This window comes from Artemia sp. Qi Xiang Cuo, chromosome 13 (genome assembly GCF_049724085.1).
Source record: "Artemia sp. Qi Xiang Cuo chromosome 13, ASM4972408v1, whole genome shotgun sequence".
In the NCBI taxonomy this organism is placed as follows: domain Eukaryota; kingdom Metazoa; phylum Arthropoda; class Branchiopoda; order Anostraca; family Artemiidae; genus Artemia; species Artemia sp. Qi Xiang Cuo.
Genome location: NC_142806.1, coordinates 36,426,177 through 36,441,652, shown reverse-complemented (window position 1 = coordinate 36,441,652; position 15,476 = coordinate 36,426,177). Strand labels below are relative to the sequence as shown.

At 32.1% G+C, this 15,476-nt stretch overlaps 1 protein-coding gene across 1 annotated transcript in view; it reads left to right on the top strand.

Annotated features, from left to right (window-relative positions):
* Window positions 1-2,479: 2,479 nt before the first annotated feature.
* Window positions 2,480-15,476, top strand: part of LOC148945237 (venom dipeptidyl peptidase 4-like) — a 46,592-nt gene continuing 33,595 nt past the window's right edge. Inside the window, exon 1 of the mRNA XM_089099325.1 lies at window positions 2,480-2,689. Coding sequence (XP_088955451.1) covers window positions 2,504-2,689 — 186 coding nt within the window. The 5' untranslated portion in view covers window positions 2,480-2,503. The remainder of the gene's footprint in view (window positions 2,690-15,476) is intronic.

Below are 15,476 nucleotides of genomic sequence, written 5' to 3'. Positions count from 1 at the left end.
AATGAGAACAAATGGCCAATATCAGTACATTTATCGCATTCTAGTATTATACGTTGCTCTCATATCCCAATATTTTACTTTATTTTTATTTGTAACGATAAGAAATGAACTTGGGATAACCAAGAGAACTGATATCGATTATATTCAAAAAATATCAAGCAGTCAATGGATTTTACTCTGTATTGATTAAACAAATTCTTGGTCACTAGGTAGCATTTTCTATTACTGCCAAAGGTGTCGTGGGCCTATTTAACTTCACGAAATTGCCACATAAAGCTATTACTAAAGAGACAAAGTGTTCTCTCCCTAGGAAATGGTGTTGCACCACTTATTGGAGGGGAAAGCCTCGCTGGCGTCAAATATTGTACCATAAATATAGAATATGGTAAAGCCCTATTACGGTATACCTTGATCCAGGGTATATATATATATATATATATATATATATATATATATATATATATATATATATATATATATATATATATATATATATATATATATATATATATATATATATATATATATATATATATATATATATATATATATATATATATATATATATATATATATATATACATATATATATATATATATATATATATATATATAAATATACATACAAATAAATATATAAATAAATATATATATTCTCGAAAACAGCTTCATATTTTTTCGGGAACATTGGTATTGTGGGATACTCTCGCATAAAAAAAAAAAAACAAAAAGTCTAAAAAAAATTCGTTGAAAGCCTTAACTTTTTAAAAAAAAACTGTAATAATCAAATATCTTTGAATAGCCTGCAGTATGAAAAGACATTAAAATGCCTTAAAAAGAAAAACTGGTAATTGCAAAAATATTTGTATATACTTTAACAAGGGATTACAACAAATCAAAAACCTTAAAAAATAAAACCAAAATTTAGAAGCTTAGAAGAAATCGTTGCTATAAATTGGACTTGCTTAAAAATCCAATATCTGTTAAAAGTCACATTATGAAAAGACATTAAATTGCGTAAAGAGCAAAAAGCTGGTACTTGCACTAATATTTGTATATATTTTGACAAGGATACATTCATTCTGGTTTATTCTGGCCTAAAAAAAAACGATTTAGATAGGTGAGAAGTTTGACAAAATTCGTCAAGAGCCTTAATTTCTGGAAACAATATTTATGGGAGTGACATGATTTTATATACACCAGTAAATATATATATATATATATATATATATATATATATATATATATATATATATATATATATATATATATATATATATATATATATATATATATATATATATATATATATATATATATATATATATATATATATATATATATATATATATATATATATATATATGATCTATGATATATGATTCTGGTTTATTCTGGCCTAAAAAAACGATTTAGATAGGTGAGAACTTTGAGAAAACTCGTCAAGAGCCTTAATTTCGGGAAACAATATTTATGGGAGTGACATGATTTTATATACATCAGTATATATATATATACACATACACATATACACACACACACACACACATACACATATATATACACATATATATATATATATATATATATATATATATATATATATATATATATATATATATATATATATATATACATAAACACACATAGAACTTGTTTAGTCTGAAGATTGATGACTTAGACAGATTTATTTAAGTACTGTTTTTCAAGAAAAATGCAAGTCATCAATCTTCAGACTAAACAAGTTCTATATATATATATATATATATATATATATATATATATATATATATATATATATATATATATATATAGAACTTGTTTAGTCTGAAGATTGATGACTTGCATTTTTCTTGAAAAAACAGTACTTAAATAAATCTCTCTAATTTCCATAGTCATATAATATAGTTCTAATTTCCCTCGCGACAGGTCTGAAAACCCATTGTTTTTTTTTTTTTTTTTTTTTTTTTTTTGAAAAACAGTTTAACAATGACCTTTAGAGCACTCTTTGGGATCCAGACTCGCCTCTCCTTGTAAAAAAGAATTCTCTGATACCCAACCTCAATTTGACTGACCGACAAATTCCTTCAGACCGAGTCTTCAGAAAGACTTCGGTATGTAGTTCAATGGCGTTTTTTTTTCTGCATTTCGATTAAAACTAAAAGTGGCATGAATTAATAGAAACGGGAAAAGTGTTTCTACCCCCCCCCCCAAACATAGCAGTCAGAAGGATGCAAGCTTTTTTCACTGATTAGCGCTGTTTGGCCGTAATGAACGGATATTGTCGTCCAATGCGACTTCTTGGTCTGCTACATCCATAAAGTTGCTAATATCATCAAACAGTTCGTGGTAACAAATTGTAAGTGACAAGTGACTTGGCCTCATAGTAACCGAAGATCTAAAATCGAAATTTTGATAACGATTCTAGTTTTCTTTCGAAAAAATTACTATTAACATGGAAACTCATTTTTCAGTATCCTACTTCTCTGAGAGATACCTGGGAATGCCGAATTCCTCATTGGCAAATCGGCGCTATGATGAAGTTGATATCACAAAGAAAATTGTCAATCTTGAAGGAGTCAATAGTATCTTTCTTGCTCATGGAACAAGTGGTTTGACACCAAATTCCTTGCAAGGAATGATTCTCGCTCAGGCCCTTATAAGTCAAGGGATATTATTTCAGCATCAGGTGAGCAAACGTCTAATAAATAAATAAAGTTTGCTATTCTAATGAATTTTGGTTTAAGGATTGATAATAGGTTTATACGTTTAAAGTGACCGCTATTTCAACACTACAGGATCAAATTTAGCTGTAAGATATCTGTCAATAAGCCTGTTTGGAGGTGATCAATATTTCAATGTTGTTGTGTATCACATCAAATAAGATACATTCCAAATGATTTCTATTCCATTTTTCTTGCAAAAAAAGCAAATGTATGTGTACATTAATATAAAACAAGTTTTACTTTAAAGAGGGCAAGTACCTATTTAATAGTAGTAATGTATCTATATATTTGAAGAGTGATTTCATTTGACGAGTGATTTCAGGGGTGTTATAGTCCATATAAACCATATACAGTACAGTTTGACGTGCACATTGCAAAAAGCGACCAATCCTTTTATATTTTAGACCTATAAAGTGGTCAAACACGTTTTGAGAGTATAATTGAGATTATATAACGCAACCAGATGGGTTTTTGAAGCACATTCAGCATAGCGTGTTTTATTTTATTTATTTTTTTTTTTAATCGAAAACTAAAAATTGTTAAATTGCGTATTTAGGAAAGATTTTGTAGGAAAAGCAGTTTTTTTTGTTTTTTTTTGGCAATTGACATTTTTTTCTGATAACAAGTAGCCTTCATTGCGATCGTAGCTCTATGTTGGCTCGTTTTATATACTTCCGCTTGTATATTCATTTGTGTTAAATAAAAATCTTGAATTTGGAAAATGAAAAAATAAGTATTTAAACAAAATGTACGATGCTGCTAATTAAAGAATAGTAGGCTACACTCAGAATTGTTTGATTGACATATGCTGTTAAATCACTTTACGTAAAAAGCTAACTATATTTGCAAAAAGGGATAAGGGATTCGCAAATTGGACTGTACGAACGATCTTATTTGAATAATATGGAAAAAAGAGCCCCGAACTTAATAATTGGGGTTAAAAATAAAGCTAGGAGGGGGAATTCAGTTTTGAAGGATGTGTAAAAATGCTACTTATTTAATATCCCGTAAACATCTGACTGGATAATTGAATATAATGTTTTTAAGGGGAATTAAGTTCTGAGGGGGTGTAAAAATGGTACGTATTTAGTACCCGCTAAACATGTGACTTGACATACTTCATTAGAAATAGGTTATTGCTAATGATACCTCCTCGACGGATATTTTGTTATTGTATTTTATAGCTATTAGCCAAACGTTGAGTTGTGTTTGTCACACCAACTAGTAAATATTTATCGGGCTTTTATTTTTTCTGTTCAATTATTTTTTCAGTGTAAGCCAATATAATGAAAGGAAGGGGAATTAATTTTTGAGGGGGTGTAACAATGGTACGTATTTAGTACCCGTTAAACATGTGACCTGATTTGCCTGATTAAAAATAGGTTATTGCTAATGATACCTCCTCGACAGATATTTTTTTATTGTATTTTATAGCTATTAGCCAAACGTTGCGTTGTGTTTGTCACACCAACTAGTAAATATTTATCGGGCTTTTATTTTTTCTGTTCAATTATTTTCAGTGTAAGCCAATATAATGCAAGGGGGCAATTTTTTTGGGCAATTGACATTTTTTGTGATAACAAGTACCATTCATTGCGATCGTAGTTCTATGTTGGCTCGTTTTATATACTTCAGCTTGTCCATTCATTTGTGTTAAATAAAAATCTGGAATCTGGAAATGAAAAAATAAGTATTTAAACAAAATGTACGAAGTTGCTAATTAAAGAATAGTAGGCTACACTCAGAATTGTTTGATTGACATATGCTGTTAAATCACTTTACGTAAAAAGCTAACTATATTTGCAAAAAGGGATAAGGGATTCGCGAATTGGACTGTACGAACGATCTTATTTGAATAATAGGAAAAAAAGAGCCTGAACTTAATAATTGGGGTTAAAAATAAAGCTAGGAGGGGGAATTCAGTTTTGAAGGATGTGTAAAAATGCTACTTATTTAATATCCCGTAAACATCTGACTTGATTATTGAATATAATGCTAGGAAGGGGAGTTAAGTTTTGAGGGGGTGTAAAAATGGTACGTATTTAGTACCCGCTAAACATGTGACTTGAAATGCTTCATTAGAAATAGGTTATTGCTAATAATACCTCCTCGACAGAATTTTTTTATTGTACTTTATAGCTATTAGCCAAACGTTGCGTTGTGTTTGCCACACCAACTAGTAAATATTTATCGGGCTTTTATTTTTTCTGTTCAATTATTTTCAGTGTAAGCCAATATAAAGCTAGGAAGGGGAATTAAGTTTTGAGGAGGTGTAAAAATGGTACGTATTTAGTACCCGGTAAACATGTGACCTGAAATGCTGCATTAGAAATAGGTTATTGCTAATGATACCTCCTCGACAGATATTTTTTTATTGCATTTTATAGCTATTAGCCACAAGTTGCGTTGTGTTTGTCACACCAACTAGTAAATATTTATCGGGCTTTTATTTTTTCTGTTCAATTATTTTCGGTGTAAGCCAATATAATGCTAGGGGGGAATTTAAGTTTTGAGGGGGGTAAAAATGGTATTTATTTAGTACCCGGTAAACATGTCACTTGAAATGCTTCATTAGAAACAGGTTATTGCTAATGATACCTCCTCGACAGATATTTTTTATTGTAATTTATAGCTATTAGCCAAACGTTGCGTTGTGTGTGTCACACCAACTAGTAAATATTTATCGGGCTTTTATTTTTTCTGTTCAATTATTTTCAGTGTAAGCCAATATAAAACTAGGGGGGAAATTAAGTTTTGAGGGGCTAAAAATGGTACTTATTTAGTACCCGGTAAACATGTGACTTGAAATGCTTCATTAGAAATAGGTTATTACTAATGATACCTCCTCGAAAGATATTTTTTATTGTATTTTATAGCTATTAGCCAAACGTTGCGTTGTGTTTGTCACACCAACTAGCAAATATTTATCGGGCTTTTATTTTTTCTGTTCAATTATTTTCAGTATAAGCCAAATAATACTAGGGGGAAATTAAGTTTTGAGGAGGTAAAAATGGTACTTATTTAGTACCCGGTAAATATGTGACTTGAAATGCTTCATTAGAAATAGGTTATTGCTAATGATACCTCCTCGACAGATATTTTTTTATTGTATTTTATAGCTATTAGCCAAACGTTGCGTTGTGTTTGTCACATCAACTAGTAAATATTTATCGGGCTTTTATTTTTTCGGCTCAATTATTTTCAGTGTAAGCTATTGTGGTGGCGCCACTCTATGTGAACCTAAATTAACCCAACTTTTTGCATATCTCTCCCACTATGAGTGTGTGTAGTTTGTTACTTACTTACAATTTTTTTTATAATTTCTTGAATGAATATCTGTATTGTGTATCCAGGAGGAAAATTCAAGAAAGAGTTTGTTAGTTACTTACAATTTTTTTCGTAAGTTTTTGAGTGAGATGTCTGTATTGTGTATCCACAAGGTGAATTCAAGAAAGAGTTTGTTACTTACTTACATTTTTTTTAATTTCTTGAATGAAATGTCTGTGATGTGTATTCAAGAGGTGAATTTAAGAAGGAGTTTGTTACTTACTTACAATTTTTAATAATTTCTTGAATGAAAATTCTGTATTGTGTGTCCATGAGGCAAATTCAAGAAAGAGTTTATTACCTACTTAGAATTTTTTCATAATTTCTTGGATGAAATGTCTGTATTGCGTATCTTAGAGGAGAAATCCAGAAAGAGTTTGTTTACAATTTTTTTTCAAATTATCTTGAACGAAATTACCGTACTGTATGTCCAGGAAATGAATTCAAGACAGAGTTTTTTACAATCTTTTCATAGATTCTTGAATTAAATTCTGTATTGTGCAATCAAACGGTGACATCAGGAAAGTATTTGTTACTTACTTGTGATTTTTTCATAATTTCTTGAATGAAATATCTGTATTGTGTATCCAAGAGGTGAAATCCATAAAGAGTTTGTTACTTACTTACTATTCTTTTTTAATTTCTTGAATGAAATGCCTGTATTGTGTCCAGGAAGCGAATTCAAGAAAGCGATTGTTACTTACTTACAATTTCTTCATAATTTAATGAAATGAATAGAACTGTTCTAAAGAATAAAGACGGGTTAAGCTTAAAGACAGCCTATTAATTACTTAAACATATTAACAGATTTTTTGAGAAAAAACATATATTTACATAAGAATAGTACTTAGAGTTCACTCTTAAACATCCAGAAACGATGGTCCCATGATATAGAATAGTTTTTACCGTGTCTTATGCATTTATCACGATCAGGTATGTCCTTAGGTATCCACTGCGCGAAGAACCTAACCTCGTATTCAAGACGGTGATAAGCCCCCTCAAATTTAGGACACTTAAATTCTTCTAGATTGAAAAGTAGGATCCTAGGGTCACACTTTTGAATTAAAACTTTATCTGTAGGTAGATTACCCTTTACGTAGAGTGCTTCAACCCCGAAAAGGCTGCAAATTTCACTGACTTCCTCCTGAACATTTCTCAGTTCCTGACCACTATTAATAAGTGGTGTAATCACTCTATCGTAGAATCCCAAGTCTGTTTATACGACGTAATGTAGTACACCACTAGCTTTTATCATGCTCAAATATATTATAGTTCACTATCCAATGGTAACAGTCAATTTCTTCGAGTACTATATACAATAATAAAAATGGACATTCAAATATAACACCACAAGATGATTTTTTCAAACCAATAAATATGTGTCATGCAGTCCTATCTTCTTGGAAGCTATTAATGTAGTTGTTAAGTAGAGAAATACTTCATCAAACTTTTATACCTTCGCTCAAGGTTGAATGGAGTTATGGCTAGAGGGATGAGTCCTAAAAACATCTGAATTCATTGTGGGGAGGAGTCATAAAACCCTTAGAATTCATTGCGAGGAGGAGTCATAGAACTTTTGATATCTATTGCATGCAAATGAAGTCTGGAAATTAAATTTTTTTTTTAATTTCTGTACTGTGTATCCAAGAGGTGAATTCAAGAAAGAGTTTGTTACTTACTTACTTACAATTTTTTCATAATGACAAATCCGACAACGGATGATGATAAAAAATTTATTCATTCTAATAGATAGATTTTGTCAATGTTATCTGACGTATCCGACAAATGATATCGATAAAGAATGTTAATAAAGAATTTGTTCAATTTGATACCTAAATTATGTCAGTGTTATCAAACGTATCTGTCAAAAGACATTGATAAAGAATTTATTCACTCTGACTCTTAGATTTTGTCAATAATATCCCATGTATATGTCAATAGATGTTGATAGAGAATTTACTCATTCTTATACTTATATTTTCTCTATGTTAACCTATCTATCCGACATATGATGTATACAAATTCCTTTTCTTACATCTCCGATGTTTTAATAGACATTCTAAACGTTTGATATACTGGCTTACTCTAAAAATAATGAACACATAGCAATGTAATGTATAATCTATGTGTAATGAAATAATGTCATGTAAAATATTAATACAAAAAATATATATTATTATACATTATTAATATCAATGAAAACTTTGGACATTTTGAATCTGTCTCCATAAAATGGTTCACCATGTTCTCTCTTGATATTATAGCTATTGTCTTCTCTTAGTTCGTAATCAGTAGAATAATCATTATTCCATTTTGACTCATACACAAGTTTTATAGGTGTGTCATCGACAGGCTCAATATGCTTTTCGTCTTTGGTATTATTTGGTTCATTGACTGTTTGATCAATGGCAGTAACGTTTGCTGGTACTTTTTTTTTCATCGATTCATCTTTATATTCCTTAGTGATATTTTCTGCCAATGCCCTTTTTATTTTTCTAGCAATTTCACCGTCTATTATCAAACTGTTTTTACACATGTAACAGTTTTGACACGTAGACAGGATATGGCTTATGATATTAGTAGAAGAGTAGGCTTTTCTTTTCGTCTTTGATTTCATTTTAGTGCTAATACCCGAAAGCTGACGATATGGCTTAACACTGGGTAACATGTTACCACAAGCACTAACAAGAAGAAGCCCCTCTTTATCAACTATTATTTTTATGTTGGCATTCTCTTTGATTGCACTCATCTCCGGAGATCTCAATCTAGCATATCCACCATCATAAGAGTCGAATTTTTTTGGTACTCCAAAGAAATTCAATTCTTTACTGTCATGACAATGTACGCATACGTTTCAGATAGTGTTACCACTTGTACTTACTTCATAGTTTAAATAATTCTCCTTGTCAGCATTCAATAATACAATAACACTATCATGTGAACACACTTTATCAAAATGCTCCATCTTCACTTTTTAGAGGTATTAGTTATGTGTTCATCGTTCCACTGTGTAAGAAATACTGATTTAATGCATGCAATAAACTAGCTAGTGTCGATAACCGGCCATAGAGTATCAGTGGGAAAGTCGCATCGTGTCTCCGGGCAAGTATAGTGCAAAATTCTTAGAGCTATAAGCATATTTCATGTCATTTTAAGATACGTAAAAAAAAAGTTGAATAATTTCTAAGTTCAAAAAGAATTTAGTCCAATAAAAAAAATTAAAAAAAAATGGGGGAGGGGGTGGGAAAGCCGCATCATGTCTCTGTGCAAGCATAGAGCACAACTGTTAGAGCCATAAGCATATTTTATGTCATTTTAAGATACGTAAAAAAAAATGAACACCTAAAAAGCCATTATAAATATTCGCTTGTTTGGTGTGGCAAGGACGATGCAATGTTTTGACTAATAGCAATAAAGTAAAAATAAAAAAATATTTGTCAAGGAATTGTGATTAGTTCAGAAAGAAGCAATAGTCTATTTTTCCTGAAGCATTTTTAGTCGTATGTTTACCGGGATATTAAAAAAGTACCATTTTTTTACACCCCCTCAAAACTTAATTCCCCTTCCTAGCATCATGTTCACTAAATACTTGTCCCATTGGGAATTGTTCATTATCTTGAGTATTTTATGATTTCTCATAGGCCACTGGCCTAATTTGACTATTGTGTGTGCTCCATTGTTTTTATGCGGGTTCCATTGTAACTGAATCCCGGTGTATCTGAACCCTAAGCATCTGAGCCCTCTTTAACTGAACCCTCATGCGACTCAACCCCCTGTGCACCTCCCCCCCCGTTAACTAACCCCCGTGTAACTGAACCATCGTGCAAGTGACCCTCCGTTCAAGTGAACTCCCCGTATAATCAAACCCCTGTATAACCGAACCCACATACAACTGAACCCCCTGTGCAACTGAACCCCCTAAGCTATCTGATAAATGGTGCTTACCATAGAAGTTACAGCTAGCTCGCTACAAAGTGTTCGTGGGGCATAGTGAATCACGCTTTCTCTCATCCATTTCATGTCAGTGCTGCCAGTCTCATGATTGAGCTTTGCTCGTTTTTGACTTGACGCCTGAATATCTGAGTCCTGGAAATAAAAATCAATTTCAGTCTTTTCTAGTCACATGTTTACTGGCTACTAAATAAGTAACATTTTTACCCCCCTCAAAACTTAATTTCCCCCCTAGGAATATATTGGCTTACACTGAAAATAATTGAACAGAAAAAGTAAAAGCCCTCTAAATAATTACTAGTTGATGTGACAAACACAACGCAACGTTTGGCTAATAGCTATAAAATACAATAAGAAAATATCTGTCGAGGAGGTATCATTAGCAATAACCTATTTCTAATGAGGCATTTCAAGTCACATGTTTACCGGGTACTAAATAAGTACCATTTTTACCCCCTCAAAACTTAATTTCCCCCCTAGCAGTATATTGGCTTACACTGAAAATAATTGAACAGAAAAAATAAAAGCCCGATAAATATTTACTAGTTTGTGTGACAAACAAAACGCAACGTTTGTCTAATAGCTATAAAATACAATAATAAAATATCTGTCGAGGAGGTATCATTAGCAATAACCTATTACTAATGAAGCATTTCAAGTCACATGTTTACCGGGTACAAAATAAGTACCATTTTTACCCACCTCAAAACTTAATTTCGCCCCTAGCATTATATTGGCTTACACTGAAAATCATTGAACAGAAAAAATAAAAGCCCGATAAATATTTACTAGTTGGTGTGACAAACACAACGCAAAGTTTGGCTAATAGCTATAAAATACAATAACAAAATATCTGTCGAGTAGGTATCATTAGCAATAACCAATTTTTAATGCATTATTTCAGGTCACATGTTTAGCGGGTACTAAATACGTACCATTTTTACACCTTCTCAAAACTTAATTCCCCTTCCTAGCATTATATTGGCTTACACTGAAAATAATTGAACAGAAAAAATAAAAGCCCGATAAATATTTACTAGTTGGTGTGGCAAACACAACGCAACGTTTGGCTTATAGCTATAAAATACAATAAAAAAATATCTGTCGAGGAGGTATCATTAGCAATAACTTATTTCTAATGAAGCATTTCAAGTCATATGTTTAGTGGATACTAAATACGTACCTTTTTTACACCCCCTCAAAACTTAATTCCCCTTCTTAGCATTATATTCAATAATCAAGTCAGAATTTTACGGGATATTAAATAAGTAGCATTTTTACACATCCTTCAAAACTGAATTCCCCCTCCTAGCTTTATTTTTAACCCCAATTATTAAGATCGGGCTCTTTTTTTCCTATTATTCAAATAAGATCGTTCGTACAGTCCAATTCGCGAATCCCTTATCCCTTTCTGCAAATATAGTTAGCTTTTTACGTAAAGTGATTTAACAGCATATGTCAATCAAACAATTCTGAGTGTAGCCTACTATTCTTTAATTAGCAGTATCGTACATTTTGTTTAAATACTTATTTTTTCATTTTCCAGATTCAAGATTTTTATTTAACACAAATGAATATACAAGCTGAAGTATATAAAACGAGCCAACATAGAACTACGATCGCAATGAATGGTACTTGTTATCAGAAAAAAATTTCAATTGCCAAAAAAATTTCCCCCTAGCAGTATATTGGCTTACACTGAAAATAATTGAACAGAAAAAATAAAAGCCCGATAAATATTTATTAGTTGGTGTGACAAACACAACGCAACGTTTGGCTAATAGCTATAAAATACAATAAAAAATATCAGTTGAGGAGGTATCATTAGCAATAACCTATTTCTAATGAAGCATTTAAGGTCACATGTTTACCCATGGGTACTAAATACGTATCATTTACACACCCCCTCAAAACTTAAATTCCCTTCCTAGCATTATATTGGCTTACACTGAAAATAATTGAACAGAAAAAATAAAAGCCCGATAAATATTTACTAGTTGGTGTGGCAAACACAATGCAACGTTTGGCTAATAGCTATAAAATACAATAAAAAAATATCGGTCGAGGAGGTATCATTAGAAATAACCTCTTTCTAATGAAGCATTTCAAGTCACATGTTTAGCGGGTACTAAATACGTACCATTTTTACACCCCCTCAAAACTTAATTCCCCTTCCTAGCATTATATTCAGTAATCAAGTCAGATGTTTACGGGATATTAAATAAGTAGCATTTTTACACATCCTTCAAAACTGAATTTCCCCTCCTAGCTTTATTTTTAACCCCAATTATTAAGTTCGGGGCTTTTTTTTTCCTATTATTGAAATAAGATCGTTCGTACAGTCCAATTCGCAAATCCCTTATCCCTTTTTGCAAATATAGTTAGCTTTTTACGTAAAGTGATTTAACAGTATATGTCAATCAAACAATTCTGTGTGTAGCCTACTATTCTTTAATTAGCAGCATCGTACATTTTGTTTAAATACTTATTTTTTCATTTTCCAGCTTCAAGATTTTTATTGAACACAAATGAATATACAAGCTGAAGTATATAAAACGAGCCAACATAGAGCTACGATCACAATGAATGCTCCTTGTTATCAGAAAAAAATGTAAATTGCCAAAAAAAAAACAAAAAAAAACCAGCTTTTCCTACAAAATCATTCCTAAATACGCAATTTGACAATTTCTAGTTTTCGATTTAAAAAATTAAATAAATAAAAAAAATAAAACACGCTATGCTTAATGTGCTTCAAAAACCCATCTGGTTGCGTTATATAATCTCAATTATACTCTCAAAACGTGTTTGACCACTTTATATGTCTAAAATATAAAAGGATTGGTCGCTTTTTGCAATGTGCACGTCAAACTGTACTGTATATGGTGTATATGGACTATAATACTCCTGAAATCACTCGTCAAATGAAATCACTCGTCAAATATATAGATACATTACTACTTTTAATCACATTAAATGCCTTAAGAGGCATCGCTCTATTGCTGCCTGAATAAAGAGCCAAATACCTGCAATGTATTTCTTTGCAGCTGCTTTGTAATAGAGGGAAACAATCCTCCCTGTCATCCTCTTTTCTGCTACCCAACCCTTCCTGGCAATGATGATGCTGAATCAAACTTTTAAAACCGCCATATACTCAAAAACGTTGAAAGGTCTAACAAGTGGGCATCTGAGGCTGATATGACTTTCTTTGCCTCAAGGGCAATATCCCATAAATATCTTAACTTCCCTTTGGTCATAGATATTTTTTAGCAGAAATAGCGACCATGTTTGGTTGTCCGATAAGCAAGGAAATTTTAGAAATCATTTGCTAGGCCACGCTCTCAAAGCTTCCCAAGGGTAAGTTCTGGAAACGATATGTTTACATGTTTAAATAAAAAAAAACATTATGTGCATACGAGTTTAAAAATTATTTGCAGTATTTTTTGATTGATTCGGAGGAACGAGTTGAACTTTCAAGGAATGTTTGGAGGAGGGTCAAGTAGGTTTCGAAATTTGACTTAGAGAGATGGGGAAATGTAGATAAAACGACACTATGTTTTTCCATTCCATTGAAATAAGCTTATCTGTAATATATCGGGAATGGCTTTGAGGATGAATTTAAAACTTTCAGGTGCTGTTACAGAGAAGATGTGATATGGGACAAATGAACTTCAAATTTTGTGTTGGGAAATGGAGAAGGGGATAAACAGTTTTTTTCTGGGATCCGTCAAAATATTTTCATACATAATAATACTCCTATGGGACCTACAATTTATTCACAGTTAAGTATCGAGGTAAATAAAAAAAACTATTCTTTGCCAGGTCATGAAAATGATATATCTACAATATCTCGGGAACGGCTTGGCGTATCAAGTTGAAGACCTGATGGGGAGAATTTGGTGTTGGAGAAACGGCTAAATATTTTATACCTTCGATCCCACATATACACTTTTAAAATAAAGTCCTTTATCAGAATTGGAGTCTATTCAAGGGTAAGTAGCAAGGCTAATTAAAAGACACTATGTTTTTCGGGGCTATCAAAATCACTCACCTACAACATCTTGTGAACGGCTTGGGAGATCAAGTCGCAGGGAGTTTGGGGGTTGTAGATTTCAAATTTTGACTGAGAAGGAAGGGTATACGGGGCTGGTCCTTCATGGTCTCTAAATTGTAGTGAAAGCTTTAACTTGGAGAAACAGACATATGGACGGGGCCTCAAGATTTTTCTCTCCAATCTGTCCAGGATTTTTGCACTAAGAGCCCCTGTTGGACTAAAATGTATTCAAGACGAACTAGCGAGGTTGATCGAAAGTATCCACATATGCTCTGTTGCAAAACACAGAATCGTGTCTGTATTACCTAAGCTTGGGGGATAAAGATTATATTTACAAAGAACACTGGAGGCCAAGTAGATCTCAGTAGTACCCCTACTCTACTTTCAAACGCAGAGATAGGGAAATTAACACAGTGAAATTAGTAAGAAAGCCTCTCTAAATCCAGGACGAAGTGACGTCACAGCCATACGCCTATTTCTAGGCTAATCAGAGAGCTACAATACTAACGGGAGTGATATCAGACCTGACTTCCAGGATTTTTAGTATGGATTTGCGTAATAGGTTAGAGCTTCGACTGTTTAAGAATTTATTACAGAAAAATCAATAGGCTTCATGGGAATTTAAATACATCTGAGCATAGTTGTCTATACACAATGGAAGAGACATAATTTACTTTTAGGGGATTATTTGGGTGAAACAGATTGTGACATTTTAGAGGATTATTTGGACGAAACCGATTGAGATATTTTAGGGGATTACTTGGGCGAAACAGAATGAGTCATTTTAGGGATTATTCGGGCGAAACAGATTTAGACAGTTTAGAGGATTATTTGTGCGAAGCAGACTGAGAGAGATTGAGAGAGATTATGTGGGCGAAACAGATTGAGACATTTTATGGGACTATTTGGGTGAAACATATTGAGAAATGTTAGGGGACTATTTGGGCGAAACAGATTGAGACATTTTAGGCCTTATTTGGACAGGAAAAAGTTAGAACTTCTAGGTTGTGGTTGCTTTAATACACAAGTTCCAATTTCCAATATAGAGGCTCCATTAAGAGTTATAAATGTGTAAGAAAAAAGTTTATCAGAACATCTTTCAGACCTCATCTTTTGAGAGTTGGACACGCGAACAAATTAAATGTTCAATTCTAACACCTTTTTGATTAACATTATCAAATATGACAATTTAGAATGTTATCATTTTAAAAGTTCCCCATGGCCTAAATGTTTCCTGATTATGACTTCTTTATTTAATAACCTTAGACACTTCCACTTCAGCTGTTCTTGCAAACATCCAGCAATAAAATAAATATTAAAAAGAAAATTATCAACATCCTTCAGTCACTTCATCTTTAAATCTAATCAATATAGAAAATGCGATACTGACTGAAGACGTTCGGGAAAAGTTGAATTGTTCT